At 37.5% G+C, this 16,661-nt stretch overlaps 1 protein-coding gene across 1 annotated transcript; it reads right to left on the bottom strand.

Annotated features, from left to right (window-relative positions):
- Positions 1-12,609: 12,609 nt before the first annotated feature.
- LOC134753841 (sodium-dependent noradrenaline transporter-like) lies at positions 12,610-14,406 on the bottom strand. The gene has a single exon (XM_063689784.1). The coding sequence runs from the start codon at positions 14,400-14,402 to the stop codon at positions 12,624-12,626; it is 1,779 nt and encodes a 592-aa protein (XP_063545854.1). The 5' UTR covers positions 14,403-14,406; the 3' UTR covers positions 12,610-12,623.
- Between the last annotated feature and the right edge of the window lie 2,255 nt (positions 14,407-16,661).

Here is a 16,661-nt window from a genome sequence, read left to right as displayed (position 1 = left end):
TATTTGTTTGAACTTAGAGTTCATAATCCTTTGTCACTATTCTTTACGTTTATCTGGAATATTCGCTATCCTAAATGTCAAATAACTTCGCTACTTAAATGCTGCGCAATGTCGATATTTATATCGATAAAGTTAAAGCTTACTGTTACGATATTTCAAGTTTGATGTTTGGTTAGTAGGTAATAAATTATTATTTGGGATAATCAATGTCTATAAGTAAATATGGCAGCTCTGGTCATCAAGCACTAAGTTAAGTCGGGGTCATTTCATGGCAACCTTTCAAACCTTTGTATTCCTTTACATACATTTATTTGTTCTTGTTTTTTACACCCATCATATTTTCATCGTTAATATAATTAGACTAGGTACTTAATGTACTTATGCGTACAATGCATGCAACGTGCCATGAATAAACGATTTATATTTTCCATTTCTTTAAATGTTTAAATGTTTTAGATTTCCAAAAGATGCCGATATTAAAAATAAATGGATTAATGCTACTGGGCAAGGAAATTAGTTTCCCCAAAAATATAGCACCATTTGCTCGCAGCATTTCTTAGAGAAAGATTTCTGGGGATAAAATTGACACACATCTGATCTCATCTAGCGTCCACACGCCTAAAACTTAATTACTAATTTAGTAATTATTAGTGACATTCGGGCTCACTAAATTAATAAAAAGTGTTTCTTACCACGCAAACTAGCGTCAAATATTGGAATTTTGCAGCGCCCCTTCCTGATTTGATAGGCATGGGATCGATGATCCAGTTTAATGTTTGCTTACACACCATACAATTAATTTGACAATTGAATCAGGTTGTCCCGTCTAGATTGCGCTTAAATGCTGCTACAAATTATTAAAGACGAATACTGACATAGGTAATTGCAGATTTGTGATTACAAAATAACAACAATACCGAGTTAATAGACTTTAAAGAACTATGATTTTACCTATTTAACCTTAAGATATATTTAATGTTTACATTAACAACCTAGTTGGTCAATAAATAAGAAACAAATTTTTAGTTAGATATTTGTTGTACTGTACTACATATTATTTTTCATACAATCACGATTATTACTACCTATATTATAATCATAAATAAAATATAATCTAAATGTTATAAAACATACGGTAATGAAATATCAATTCCTAACCGAACACACAAATATCGATAAAACACTCGGATTACACTGTCCCCTCCCTACATCGAATAAAAGAAGTTCCCAACGGTTAGCTACTCGCAGGCGTGTAGAGATCTCGAAAACACCAGTGTAACGTGACCGTGAGATCCGTAACAAACCATGCGTAATTAGATCTTACTTATACTGGTTTGTTTAGCCCTTTTCTCGCCTATAATAAGTAAGTGATTTTAAAACTATAAAAAAATAGCGCCATCTGGTGTTCAGTAGTTGTATTAGGTGAACGTTGAGCGAGCTTTTGTGAGATGAATGAGATAATTAAAGAGTCGTATGTCTTATAACTTTGACATTATATCTTAGACCGTCGCTCGTGTAGCCTACAGTTGATAACCGTTCGAGAAATGTCAACCGGTAATAACCTATTGGTATGGAAAGTTGCTACGAATCAAAGCAATTTTGTAAGTGTGTAACGTATTTTAACGTGGCTATGAATGTGTGAGTTTAGCGACACTGGTTTTTATACTAAAAGCAGTCATTTCGCATCCACTAGTTTATTAATTAGTGTTTGTAACGAAACTTTGACGCCTTACTAAAGTACCCAATCAAACTTCAAAATCATGCAAATAAATTTTAATTTTGTCGCTGATATCTGAAACGCCATCTAGTAATAATTTACCTTTAAAGTGAATGTGACGTATTGGTTTATTGCGTGGAAGCTACAACAGATGTCGCAAGAGAGGTGTTTCAACGCATGTTAGTCGTAAGAGTTGTATTAGCTCCGTGCGCCATCTAGTTCGTTACTGTGAACTAAAAAATAGCCTACAAGTATATGCTACTTAGGACGGTGCGCTTTTTTAGTATGGGATTGGGTATCTGTACTAGTATAGTATTATATAATCTGTGGTTTCACTAAACACCCACATATTCGAATCCGGTATATTTATGTTTAAAATATATTCAATTTGATTAATTTACTAGCCTTTTAAAATATGTCTAAATACACAATTTTGAATCGTGGGCATTAGTGGCTGAATTCCGGTTTGGTTAGATGGGTGTGTGCCTTTGATGCCCAACTTGTCAGAAAATGACAATATGACGGACGAATGTCTGAAATGTCACCGTATTTAATTAAAAATTATTTTGCTTTTCTTCGTAAGTATGATGAAAAACATTGTGTGTATAACATATTTATACTGTGATTTCCCATTTTGTGAAACGTCCACTAAACTAGTTACTAGAACGTAACAAGTCACTACTAGTAGTGAATAAATGCTTTTTGGGGCGGACTGGAGTGAGGAGTGGACGCAAGGTGTTATTGCCGCGTGGAGTAGGTAGTAGTAATATTTAGTACACAAAATGTTGAATGAATTCATAATTATATGAATGAAAAAATTAACGTATCGATAAATGGTTAAGCAAAAACTTAGATTTACTTAAAAGCTATCGAATGAAGTAGGTTTAATTAATTTTCGTTGTAGCAGGTACTTTTAAAATAATGAAAAAACGACAATTATGCTTAAATAATTAAAAAAAAAAAATATCTACCGAGAAAATAATGAGCCATCGTGTTACTGACAAGTAGAAAACTAGTTCAAGGGGTGAAGTTATACATACTAGAAAATAATGCATGAAATCCTTGTAAAAGCCTGTAAATATGTTTTGAAAATAGCGCATTTTACTATACACCGCGCTCCGGAATTTAACTCCTCAACTTTACTTTATGTCAACTTAGCTCAGTCTTCTCTAACTAAATTTAAATTAAGTAACTTTATACATCATACCTACTCGTCGAGGCAAAGGGAAGGGAAAAAGTCCGTCACTTTAGTTTAAGTTCCCGGAGACTTGATTTTATAGTCTCTTCAAAACTTTAATTACGTTTATTCTGAACGTTACCCCTTTAAAGCGCCAAAGCAAAAAGAAGATAGACGACACGTTCACATTCTATTCAAAATCAAAGCTCGAAGGCATCCTTAAAAAAAGTACCTACACAAAGAAAATAAAATTACTTTATTCATTATATATGAGTTTGGCTGGTTAATGCCTATAAAGATGTATATATTTATCCATACATTGCGTTAGCTTGCAGCTCGCGGGCAAAGTATAGGACAGGCATGGCGTGGTGCCTGTGTCCTCTGTGAAAATAAATTTGAATTTTTGTCTCGCGCTGCCTAAGAGTTTGGGTCGGCAAATTAACGAGGTTTCCGCGTCATTAAGAAGAATCGATGAATACCTCGTTTGTCAAAATCCGGCGCCTGATACTTCCATCTATACGTACTCGTATTTCTCTATCGTTATTCGCTACACAATGAGCTCTTCGCTAGTGTACCTCAACGATAATGATGCATAAATGGAGATCAGCCTATAATAACAACGGTTGCTATGCAATGTGCGAGCTAAGCAATAGTATAAAGCTGAGGTGGATTTTATGGCAGGGGAGCCGGCGATGCTAAGTGTGTAGTTACTCGAGCGACGTAGAGACCTATTGGATTCGAAAGATTAGATGATAGGAAGAGAAAAAGGTTATGTCTATAATATTTTCTTTATTAGTGAGCAGAAAAGCGTCTACATCTACAGACTTTTTAAAAATTTAAAAATAAATCACCATGTGTCGCGCAACATGTCTCTGATAACAACATAACAAGGGTATGTTAACCTGCCGGTTTATGGTCATGTGCATGGTCAGGGACTCAGGGTGGTCATACGGAAGGGTAGAAAATTAGAAAAAAAATAACTCGAGCGCGTTAGAATTAAGCCACCATAAGGACTTTTTTTTAATTAATCCACCATATCTTAATCTGACGCGCTCGAGTATTTCAAGGTGGCGATTTTTTTTTACTATTCTGACGGGCTGTCCTGGACGCTCGGTCCGGTTTTCAGGACTCATACTTGGTGAAGGTACAAAATATCCCCCCTATCTTAATCTGACGTGCTCGATTATATAACTTCAAAAATCCCCTTTTGGGCTCCCCTACCATAATGCTAGGGCAGCTAGCCAATGTACGAAGATTTTGCACTATGGTTAAAAAAAAAAAAATGTTATGTATTAGGATCTTGTTACACCTTCCTAATTCTTAAATTAAGGAACTGACTAGTGGGATGCCGCTATATGTGAGACATGATAAGAGAAATAGATATATCCTATCGTGTGTCACGTATTGCAGCATCCCTCTCGTCAGTTACTAAATTTAGAAAGGTTAATAAGCTAAAACTTGACTCGTTCGACCAATGGGAACCTACGCCCTGACCCTATGGGAACAAATAAAGAACGAAATAGGTTTGTTTGCTTTGACGCACACACGCGCGTATTGTAGGTAAATAAACTAAAATGTACGTCAGGATGGTCACAAGTTTAGTTATTTTATCCACTTAAGACGAAAGGGGAGCGTAGGCCCCATTTCCCTCTATGGATATTAACGTTTTTGAAAATATTTTACACAAATCGATGCATTTTAATCATAGCTATGCCCGACCGTTTTTGTTTTTTTTTTCATTAGTATAAGGAGCATTAAAAAAATTGTATGATACCTGTTTTTAGCTTAATATTTAACATTTTATCGCTTAATATTAATTAATAAAACGAATAAAATGAAACGGCCCGACCGTTTGATTTTATTTATTTTAATAATTATTATATGCATGGTGGTATGTAGCATGTGTGTGACTGTCACTTTATTTATATCTCTTCTATTTTTTAAACAGCTTGGGTACAGTGACATATGTCATCTCCAAACTCTCGCAAAATTGTATTGAGACGACATCTGTCACTATACCCAAGCTGTTTGAAAAATACTATGGGCCACTTGCACGATTCAGTAACCCGGGGTTAACTGGTTAAATCTGAAGTTACCATTGGTTACCAATACAATTTGACTGGGTTACCGGTTTAACCGGTTAACCCCGGGTTACTGGGACGGTGCAAGTGGCGCTAAGTAGGTAATTCCAGGCAGTTAACCCTTTATATGGCACACTTAGATTTTATACGGCAAAAATAACATCCTATAAGTAGAATTTTTAGGATTTTAAAGAGGCAATTTTTTATTTAGGCAGTTGCAATAAGTGCAAACTAGCGACAATACTAAATGATTAAGTAGGAATACAATAAGCAAAGCAAACATAACGTTCGATAGAAAATAATCGAGAATACCACAACACAATTCGGTCTAAGCATATTGCATATTACCCCTTGTGTTGTGCCTTGGTGCTTCTTCTAAACACCAACGTATTTAGTCTTACTTATTTAAATAAAATATTGTGGTCTAGCTAACCAAACGTTCACACCCACATGATTATATTGCGATCAATTGCTCCCAGGGATTTCGTTTCAGTAAATAGTAAGATGTTGGCATTTCTGATATGCTGCAGTATTCGTTAAGCCGTCGTTATTGTCGTTTCGTATATTAACTCTGGTGCAGATCGAGGGTATATTATGACGTTTGTACAGTCACCATCAGATATATCGGAGCGGCCAAGGTGCTCACAAATATCTGAACACGCCTCTATTGTCAAGGCGTTAGAGTGAGTGTTCACATATTTTATATCACCTTGGCCGCTCCAATATATCTGATGGCGACTGTATCAGCGTGCTCGCCTGTACCGACTAGGCTAAGAAGGAGGCCGCTTGACAAGCATAATTTGATAAAAAAACCGGCCAAGTGTGAGTCGGAATCGCGCACCGACGGTTCCGTACTTTTTAGTATTTGTTTGTTATAGCGGCAACAGAAATACATCATCTGTGAAAATTTCAACTGTCTAGCTATCACGGATCATGAGTTACAGCCTGTTGACAGACAGACAGACAGACAGACAGACGGACAGACGGACAGCGGAGTCTTAGTAATAGGGTCCTGTTTTTACCCTTTGGGTACGGAACCCTAAAAAGAGTAGGTAACAATTAGGAATAATTAAATACGTTTTAAGCAAAGTTAAAACAATTCTTTTACTTAACTAAAATCTGTTTTCAAACATCACCAGGTAGGTAACCTGTATGAATTTCGATACACGGTACAATGCATTTCGCGGCTTGGCTTGTGATATTTTTAAATAAGCAGGAATTTTATTGTAAATCTTAATATCTCTGTAATAGAGGCGGTTTTAAATCTCCAGAGTTGATTCCGACAGTTCAAAATAAATACAGTTGACGTCTGGCATTTTGGCAAAATTTAAACAGATTTAGGTATATTTTAATAGTCATACGAATACGAATATCGTTTACGTTTGTATCGTAACGTAACGTAATTTGGTTGCGACGTTGGAGGAAAATAATATGTAAGTAATAACAAAACGCGTCAGAACCAAATCAACTTTCTGCAGTTATTTAGTCTTCGGCCACGTTAATTTATTGCACTTGGGCTCAGCACAACCATACAGAGTACAAGGAAGGCACGGAGCGACGAGCGACACAGCCTCCTCGTCTCATCGCTGGCACACGACTGCCGGCCACGAGGACGCTTTTTTCGAGCTACATAGGCCAAATGTTGAATAATATTCGATTTCTTAAAAAATATATATATTTTTTAATATTATGAAACGTTGCATTTGTAGTGCCTGTTAAAACATTTATGACAGTTTAAAAATAAATCTAATCGAAAAAACCGTTTAGCAGATATAAGCAGTTAGTCGCAAAACGGCCTGTCCTAATGTTCCTTTATGGAGAAACTATAAGTCACAGGGAAAAAGTCAAACGTTAGGAATGTTAAACATAAAATGTAGATTCATATATATTTTTTTCGTAATTTTTTGTTGAACCGTTAAGAAGATATATACTCTAGAAAGTAAGTTTACGGCCAAAAATAGCGACTTAGGGCCACTTGCACCAATCACTAACCCGGGGTTAACCGGTTAAACCTGGAGTTACCATGGTTACCAGTACAATTTGACATTGGGTTAACGGTTTAACCGGTTAACCCCGAGTTAGTGGGATGGTGCAAGTGACGCTTATTCTTTGCACGAGTTCCTATTCTGCATAAAAAAAGGCTAAGTAACTAAAAACAACTTCTAATATTATAAATATATAATTGAATCAGATTAGAGTCTGTGCAGAAAGAGAGGAGTCGTTGGAATATAAGGGAAAGGGAACTCCGCACAGACAGGCCCTTACTTAGAGTTCTGACCTAGGCTGACTATGTATATCCGCCCCCCGCTTGTCTCAACTCAGAACCGCCGCCGCGCCCCCTTGCGCGCCCCTTACGCCCTAGGCTTTAGCCTTAATATTAGCCCGTGGGTAAATCAGGCTCTGCGCACAGACTACCTGTTTAACATTCTAAGCTTCGCGCGCCGTATTTTAATTAGATCGCTATAGATGCACTTTGATGCACAATATGTACATCCTATTAAGGCTTTAAAGCAATCAGGCGGCAACGCTATTAGGTCTCGTCTCCGTCTTGAGTCAAATGAGAGAGAATTTATTCTGAGGCGAGATATATTATCATCGTTTATTTGATTAGAGCCGATGTACCTACATAGGTACTCTGCCTAACAAAAAAGTACGTAAAAACTAAAAAGAATATACGTTGTGTCGTTTTTATTTTACCGGACTATATGGTCTATCCAAGTTACTACTTCCTTCAATAACGTTTCTTGTTGCGACGAAAGTGTCGAAACCAATTTTGATAAACGAAGTCTCATTTTTTAGCTCTATTGACATGGACTACGTTTTACATACATCGAAAATATCTTAAACTTGATACTTGAACTTTTAATAAGTACTTTTACTATGGTTTGAAAGAGTTCAGACGGAGGAAACAATCTGGGTAAACCCGAATCGCAGAAGCGATCGGCATCTAACATAAATAAATATCATCTAACATTTTTAGAGAAAAAAAAAGACCTATGTCCATCAGTGGACGTCCTCTGGCTGATATGATGATGATATGTAGATATGACTATGTAGAATATCTAGATTATTCGATGTAATTAAGCTAATCGTAAGCATCTCGATTAGCGTTAGTGCCTAACCAAAAATGGATTATTGTATTTCAAGCTACATCAATTTTCAGATAGCCGGATGGCATAGATAAAAAAAAACAGAATCCAATACTTAACGCTAGTCTTTGAGCTCTTAATAAAAAAATATTTGGACACTTTTTTTCTCCTAGTACAACCGATAAGGCCAATGCCATTTTTATTTATATTATAATAACTTAATAAGGGATAGCAATAAAAAATGCTATAGTTAATTAATACGAGTATCAGAATTGAGATATGTACTTACCTGTCTAACTAGTAGGTATGTGTAGATATAACCTGGATAGTTCAATGAATAAATGAATAAAGGAACGTAAATTTACCTACTTATCTACTTTTTGCGTACTGAAAAAAGATGTGTGTGCAGTGTGTGGAAATTACAGTAGCGGCAAATAATCTATCATATTTTTCAGATATATTCCTTAACAATTTCTCAAAACTGCTCCAGCGATTTCGAAAAAATTTACAATATAAGGGCGTATGAAAACGACAACTCGATTAAGCTAGGGTTCACTTTGAAAATAATTAGTTGGCCCGAGATTTCGCGGTAACCCGGTGGGTACTAAAATGTAATGATGCGATTTAATTTTTAAACCAGAGGCTAACGAGGCAGAAAAATCGATCCATCTAAGTTTTATTATTGGTGAGATTCAATTTTAAGTGTTTTAAATAAAAAATACAATATCAATAAGTTTTATAACATACATCATACATTAATTGGGATGTGTGAAGTCCCCAATCCGCATTGTGCTAACGTGGTTGCCTACGTTGCCACGTGCAGTGGGACGTAAGTATGTATGTACTCGTATGGTCGTGATGATTATACACTCATTGTATACATGATATATAATAGTCTTATTTTCATGAATTTTCGAGTGAAAGCCTATAAAAAATAGCAATTATGATAGATTTTTGTCACTTCTGTAAGTAACATGTTTGGAATCAGTTTATTTCCGAGACAAGGAGTCTTTTAAATACATATTTTCATGTTCACACAGGTAACTTGTTATATTGAGAAAAACTTACAAGTAGGATGATACTTCTCATATTTTTGTATGGGAATCGAAATTTTCCTTTTGCAAAATTAAAGTTCATATGTTGTTAAATTCGGTTAAATTTTTTGTTAGACTACACTTAACATTAATAATAGTGTATGAAACAATCCGCCAAAATTGTTTGCCAACCTCGAATACTTTTCAAATAGAGATAGGTATATCTAATGCTTAAAAGAAGATCCCATCCCATGCTGTAAACTACTTGTAAAGAACCAATAAATATTTTTCCCCTCACTAGCTCGGAAAGCCGTCTTTTATCCTTTAAAACAAGCGGGGAAAAACGCATTTTATCCACTAGTGGGGAAAGTAACTTGACCTTGGATGGAGCGTGTTTAAGTAGCTTGACAAAAATAAAACGTAAAACGCTCATAATAATGGTTCGTTCGATATTAATTATCATTAAATAAATGGTTTGAGAATCTAATAAAAAATACCAGATTTAGCTTTATTTAATGATTTTAAGTCATAAACCTTAAAATTCCATAATAAACGTTTGTTTTTTAATAATTATGTTAAATATAATTCTGAACGCACAAGTTGTCGATGCAATTTCAAAACGCATCATTGACATTTCATACGTCAGAAATGTCAACATTGTCAACAAAATTTTTACTTAAAAACTTCTCACGTAAAAGTACAGAATTTCCAGAGTTTTTTGTTATAGTATCGTAAAAAAAAAGTGATACCAGTTGATGAAGATGATCTAACGCCTGTGGATGTTGCACTTTCCTCGCTATAGTGAGGGGAAAAGTTTTGTGTTACACACGGGTGCAAATGTATTTCACTTCTCGTGTGTTAAAACACTCGCTACGCTCAGGATTCTATTTTAGAACCACTCGCTTCGCTCGTGGTTCAACTATAGAATCCTTTCGCTTGCTCGTGTTTCAATTCTACACTCGCGGGTAAAATACAACTTTGCACCCTTGTATAACAAATAACTATTTTCATTTTCATTTATCATATAGGTATTCCGACGGTTCGCGTCCAAAAGTATCTACAACTGTTTAATAGAATAAAACAGTTTAAATAATAAATAGAGATATAATATACCTAATATATGTTCTTAAGCTATCAGGGAATGGTAGATACTTTTGACGCATAGAAGTGTACTGATTGTACACATATACCTATATACACATATGTACACCTACGTATTTTATTAAACAATGAACTTCAGGTTGTAAGACCTCCAGAAAACGAAACGATTTTGGAAAAACGATTGACGTCTTAACTTGGCTCCTAGGTTACGAGACCCTGGTTTGCTAAATAAATGACTCGCCTAAGTAATGAATACAAAGCCCTGTTCGTTACTCGGAAACTGCATATGGCAAAACAATATCGCAGTCAAAGGAAAAGCGAACTGACCTGTTTGAAGCAGACATCCTTTTAATATTCCTTTGGAACAAAGAGATTTTCAGATTTACCTGCGCTAGTTAACATAGCTTCGATAGCATATAAAAACCATTAACATTGGCTGAGCGAATATAAACCTTATGACGATAGCCTCTAGATTTTGTATGCATCTGTACCTGAAGGAGTATTGTGGTCCCGCTTAGAGCGCATGATAGGTATTGATATAGTGGTGATCTCATTCTAAATAAAAAAAACCGGCTAAGTGCGAGTCGGACTCGCGCACGAAGGGTTCCCGAAGCCCCCCTTAAATATTTATTTTATTCTGTTTTTTGTATTTCTTGTTATAGCGGCAACAGAAATACATCATGTGTGAAAATTTCAACAGTCTAGCTATCACGATTCATTAAAGTGCGTAGCTGCGTACGTATAACATAACAGTTATAATATTAACCTATGTAACTTGAAATCATGAAGGTTACAATGATAGCGTATGCCATAAGTAACACTTAATAACGTTCTTGGCGCTGTGGGTACGACTCGCGACGACTGCCTACAGTCGTCGTTTCTTATAAGCGTCCAAAGAGTTAAGCTTAAAACATTTTTAAATACAAAATGAATAAACGCAGCTGTTATAGTGTATAGTTAGGTAAAATCCATGGTATAGTACAGACGTTTGTAATGACTGGCTCGTAGATGCTTAAAGACAGGGGCGGTACCGTGCACTAACGCGTGAGCCTTAGGAAATCAGCCCCACCCCCACCATGTCACTGTATTAACTATAAAGCCCGTAAAAGAAATTGGAAAAATTCCTTACTCGTATATAGGTATATTATATACTCGTGCAATTATTTCCTAAATTAAACAAATTTTCTAATTGATGATGTTATGGCTGTTGCTATTATTAGGAGACGTAAGGTAGAATATAAGTATTTTCTATATACTTTGTTGACTTGGTAAGAATTTTATAACTGAACTAGCGACGCGCCTCGGCTTCGCACGGGTTACACAAAACCTTTACAATACACTAAGACCTTCCTCAAGAATTACTATTGATAGGTGAAAACCGCATCAAAATCCGTTGCGTAATAGTTTTAAGGATCTAAGCATACATAGGGACAAACCGTTAACTCAGTACTATTAGTTATTCTGTGACCCAGTGTCAAATTGTACTGATAACCATGGTAACTCCAGGTTTAACCGCTTAACCCCGGGTTAGTGGGATCGTGCAAGTGGCCCTAAGAATTTTTCATAGAGCGTGCTCGTGTCGCCGCCGGTACGATGTTACAAGAAGTTTTGTTTTATATCAGACTGCGGCGATTAAAAGTAATACAGTATTTCTTAGTTCAGAAATAACTCTCAACTCGTACCTATATTAGGTCAGCAAATTCTTCTCTATTGGTTTGATAGTGGCTACTGTATGAAGTGTACTAGGTACTACGTACTACCCATCTCCAGGGTCCATCATCAAATTATACCTGTTGCGTCGAATGATGGCCCCCTATGACCTAGGAGGATATAACCAGACGGAGTAGCTATTAACAGGCATTCCCCTCAGTCGAAAATAGTCGGCCAACGGGCATACACAATGTATGGACTGACGTTTATCTGACATGGCTATTTTGACGTTATGTATACATTTGACGTTCCCCTCCCGCGCAAAAATTGGCAGACTTTTGTACAGCAAATTACAGACGTGGCGGCTCCTTTTGGTTATATCCTCCTAGCCTATGACAGTTCCTTCAAGTATATTTTCTTTTGTTTAACTATAATTGAAAAAAATGTGTTTTTATCGCATTTTTATTACTTTGTTACATTAAAAAAAATAACAATATGACAAACTTCCGAAAAATGTCTACAATCATTGTACGTGACAGCTGCATCATATAAAAAAACTGCCATAGGGACCATCATTTTGACGCGAGAGGTATGGTACTATATGTTTCCTATATAAGCTTGGTAATGTAATTAAACACATAATTTTACTTTAATGAAAATGTATAATCTCTTTAGATTATTTTTCATAATGTACCTATTACGACATATTTGAAACAAAAGTGAAGTAAAAAATGTTTAAAGCGTTGAAACATACTAAAATATTATTTTCAGCTGTCAAATTTCAGTGTTAACAATACGTGTCCGGTTGGCTCTCTGCTGGCGAGCGAGGATGCCTGCCTGAAGATGGTACTGGCGGTAGAGGTACTCCTTGGTCATAGCCTGCGCAGTGAACATAGCGCGGCTGCGCTGCAGCAGCTCGCTACGCGGCCGCCACGCCGCGCTCAGCCGCAGCGTCGCACCCGGCTGCTTCCTACACCACCCCACCAAAACATTAACCGCCGCCAGCCCCACACCGTATAAAGCCACCACACCAAATATCGACATCCCTACAATAAACTCCACTGAACTAGCATTACATATAAGATCACGCAGTTCATAGAAGCATACGTACAATAACAGGATACTTGACACGATCCATGATAACTTCATCCAATTACTAGGGCGAAAGCCTTGCATAAAATGCACATCCTCGCAAAATCTTTCTAAACCGTAGCATATAATAAAAACAAAACATTCAATTACAACAACTAGCATAGGTACCAGCTGAATGCAACGCCTGTATGATTTAGACAGAAATATTTTTAACATGTTACCTAAAAAAGGCATCGTTACAAGAAATAAAATAACACCAGCACTAAATGTCACTATGCCGGGATACTTTGCAGCATTGGAGAATTTTTTACTAAAAACTTCTAATAAGTTATAGCAAATTACGATTGAGGTCCTTAATGCCAAACAAGCGTAGGAACTAAACGTTATGATCGTCCAAAAAGAGTTATTGTCGTATTCCCGGAGCATTGCCGGGATTCGTTCAAATATATGTGCTAGTCGAAGGTTTGCTGTTCGTTCCGGAGTCATGGCATGTGCAAAAGAGTAAGGGCAGATCATCAAAGCCATCGTGAGCACTAGAACTATGTGAAAGGCGATGTTAGCAGCCATGGTGATGATCGCATTCGAGTAGCAGGGGGCGCGAAAAGAGCAGCTCGCACCCACGTTCACGACCAGCCCCGTTCCCAACGACATGGTGTAGATCATCATTGTTAAGACATCAATTAAGTTAAATTTAGAGTTAAACTGTTCAAAATTGATATCCATAGCAACTTCATAGTGTAAAAGAATACCCTTCTGCACCATGGAGCCCAGCATGAGTAATACGAAACTAAATCCAGGGTAAAATGTAAGAACTCCTAAAAACCATTGCATAGAATATCTTCTTTTGAAACAGCTAAAGTATATCAATAAGCAGGATATCGCAGACGGCAGGCACAGGCGCCAGTCCACGCGGAGTTGGTTAAAGCCAGATCCAACCATTTTACCGTAATACTGAGTTTCCGGAAACGTCTTATACAGGTCTTCACAATAGCCATATTTGGGGCCCGATCTTATGCAATCTTGATTGATTGTGAAGTTGGTAACCGTGATGCCGCAGCTGCGGTTCGCCCACGGCCCGCAGGTGTAGTACAGCTTAGGATTTTCAAAGGACAAAAACAAATAGTGAATTACGAATGTGCAAGTCATGTGGTTAGTAATTAAAATTAATAATTGCCAAAATATGACTATGTGTCCCATGTGAGAGAGAAAAGGTCGAACGTTCCATATTTCGAGTGAGTTGAGAGCCGTGAATTGGCCGATGATCAATTCCATGTAAAGCAAAGGTATCCCCAGTATTATGCAGGTGAGCACATGACAGATCACGCTGCCCAATGGGCCGCATTTTATAGCGCTTCTTGGAATAATCGATGCCGCTGATAAACCAACACTTTGACTTATTAGTATCATTAAATGAAAGTTTCGTGATTGAAAGTTGGGTTTTTCTCGAGATTCAATTGACATTTTTATCATTTTGGTGAAAATCAAGTTGTCAAGTCGCGACCATATTGATTGTATAAATCTGCGCAATGCTCGGTAAGTTCGATGAGTGTACAACCCGGTCACAATATCTGTGCACCTGACCTCGTGACGTCATATCGGCGGTCTGGGTACGGTGTGAAAAAAAGTTTTTTCGAGAAATGTGGAGGTGTAGCGGCAACGAAGATGCTAACCGTACTGTCGCACCGGGGAGTGCGCGGAGAGGTGACAGGGGAAGCGGGAGAGGCGCCACATTCCAGCGAGGTGCACAGATATTGTGACCGGGTTGTATGTACATCACCATTAATGTTGCCATTGATTACTTATTAAAATCTTTATTTTTTTAATAAAAAAAAATATATATAAATAAATAAATAACCTGGGTTTGAATTAGTAAGTAATACATATTGTCTCCAAAAAGGTGGAGGTTCTTAATTTGTGGGAAGTTTCGATATTTTATGTATGTTTGTGTGACCGATAAAAGTGGCTGTCTTGTGTCGGAGGCCAAGTCTCATTTTGGGTCACTAAGCCAACGAAGTATGTAAGTATGATTTCCTATTTCACGTGGACGGTCGAACCGGTTAGATTTTTTTTTGTTTTCAAGTATACACCTATACTTCAGAGTTGGTGCAATTGCCACGACATTGGCACATCAGGACCTGAATATTCTTCGGGATCCCGGAGTACATACATACATACATACATACATATATAATCACGCCCATTTCCCGGAGGGGTAGGCAGAGACCACGGATTTCCACTTGCTACGATCCTGACATACCTCTTTCGCTTCCTTCACTTTCATAACATTCCTCATACACGCTCGCCGGTTTAGGGTGCTCTTGACCTGGCCTTTCTTCAGGATTTCCCCGATCTGATCAGAGAAAGTCCGCCGAGGTCTGCCCCTTCCAACTCCCGTTTCTACCTCTCCCTTATACACTCTCTTTGTTAGCCTTCTTTCACTCATCCCGGAGTAATTAAGGGAAATCATAAAATATTTTAAGGCCGCTCCACACTCGTGCGCGAATCTCGAACGCGAGTGTTGAGCGGGCGTCGCAGGTCTGCGAAATCGGCTCCAGTCCACACTCGCGTTCGCGGCTTCGCACGAGTGTGGTGGGGGCTATAGGCATAAATATTTGGGTATATTTTAAAGTAACTGGCAAACATAGCTCTCTACGATAATTAGTACCTGTAGATTCCTTGGTTATTGATCGACAAGAATATTCAGCCAATAGATATTCGTGACGTTATTATATTATGGGACGATATTACTGGCCTGAATTAGCTATGAATCGTTTCTTTATCTGTCATTTTGACTTATGTATTTGTAAGAAAGCGATAAAATTAAATTAGGCCCGTAAAGTTTTATGAATAAGGGTGTTACTGTTTACCACTGGACGTATACCGTAAGTTAATAACGACATGACCATTAGTCATCAAACGTGGCACTATAATAATGTAGTCCAGGCAAAACAAATCAGAGCAGCAACGCTCGTAAACGAAACACCATCGCCATAATTATGTACTACGGTACGAAATACGATACATTACATACGAGTAAATATGTGATGCGATGCGGGAACGGTTTATTCTCGCACGAGAAAAAGCGCCTGCGTTGAAAATGCGCCCAGAGAGGACGGGACATATATGACATATAGGACATATATGACACACCAAACATGATATGAATTTTTAGAAATTTACAACCGTCACGGAGTAAATTCAGTGACAATACACATTATTCTACACCCCTATAAGTAAGTTGACGAAGCATGGTTGCAGATTTTACCGCTGTATTGTTTTGTGACGAAGTCTGTAGCTGATCGTGAGTTTGTGTTCACCTGACGAAGCCTGCGTTGCTGCGTGTCTGAATAAATAATAGATTCTACACCTACGAAAGAGAGATGTGAACCGGAAAAAATATTCGTTGTTTAAAGGGGCCCACTGACTACCAGTCCGCCGGACGATATCGGCCTGTCAGTTGTTCGGAACTGTCAAATTTTTGTTCTAACTGACAGGCCGATATCGTCCGGCGGACTGAATAGTCAGTGGGCCCCTTAAATCGCTGAAACTATGTTTCAGGAAATATTGGCGCCTTGTTACAACATTTATAATTATAGCTGACTATAGAGTGTAGACTCTTCTTCTTTGTCGGTCCCTCATTACTGAGGTTCGTGACCACTTGGTTTTGCAGCTCCTGTGATTTTTCTCCATTTGATGGGGGCCATGAGGTGTTAGTGAGGT

This window comes from Cydia strobilella, chromosome Z, assembly GCF_947568885.1.
Source record: "Cydia strobilella chromosome Z, ilCydStro3.1, whole genome shotgun sequence".
Taxonomy (NCBI): Eukaryota; Metazoa; Arthropoda; class Insecta; order Lepidoptera; family Tortricidae; genus Cydia; species Cydia strobilella.
The sequence above is the reverse complement of the archived record's forward strand: the minus strand, read 5'-3'. Positions and strand labels throughout refer to the sequence as shown.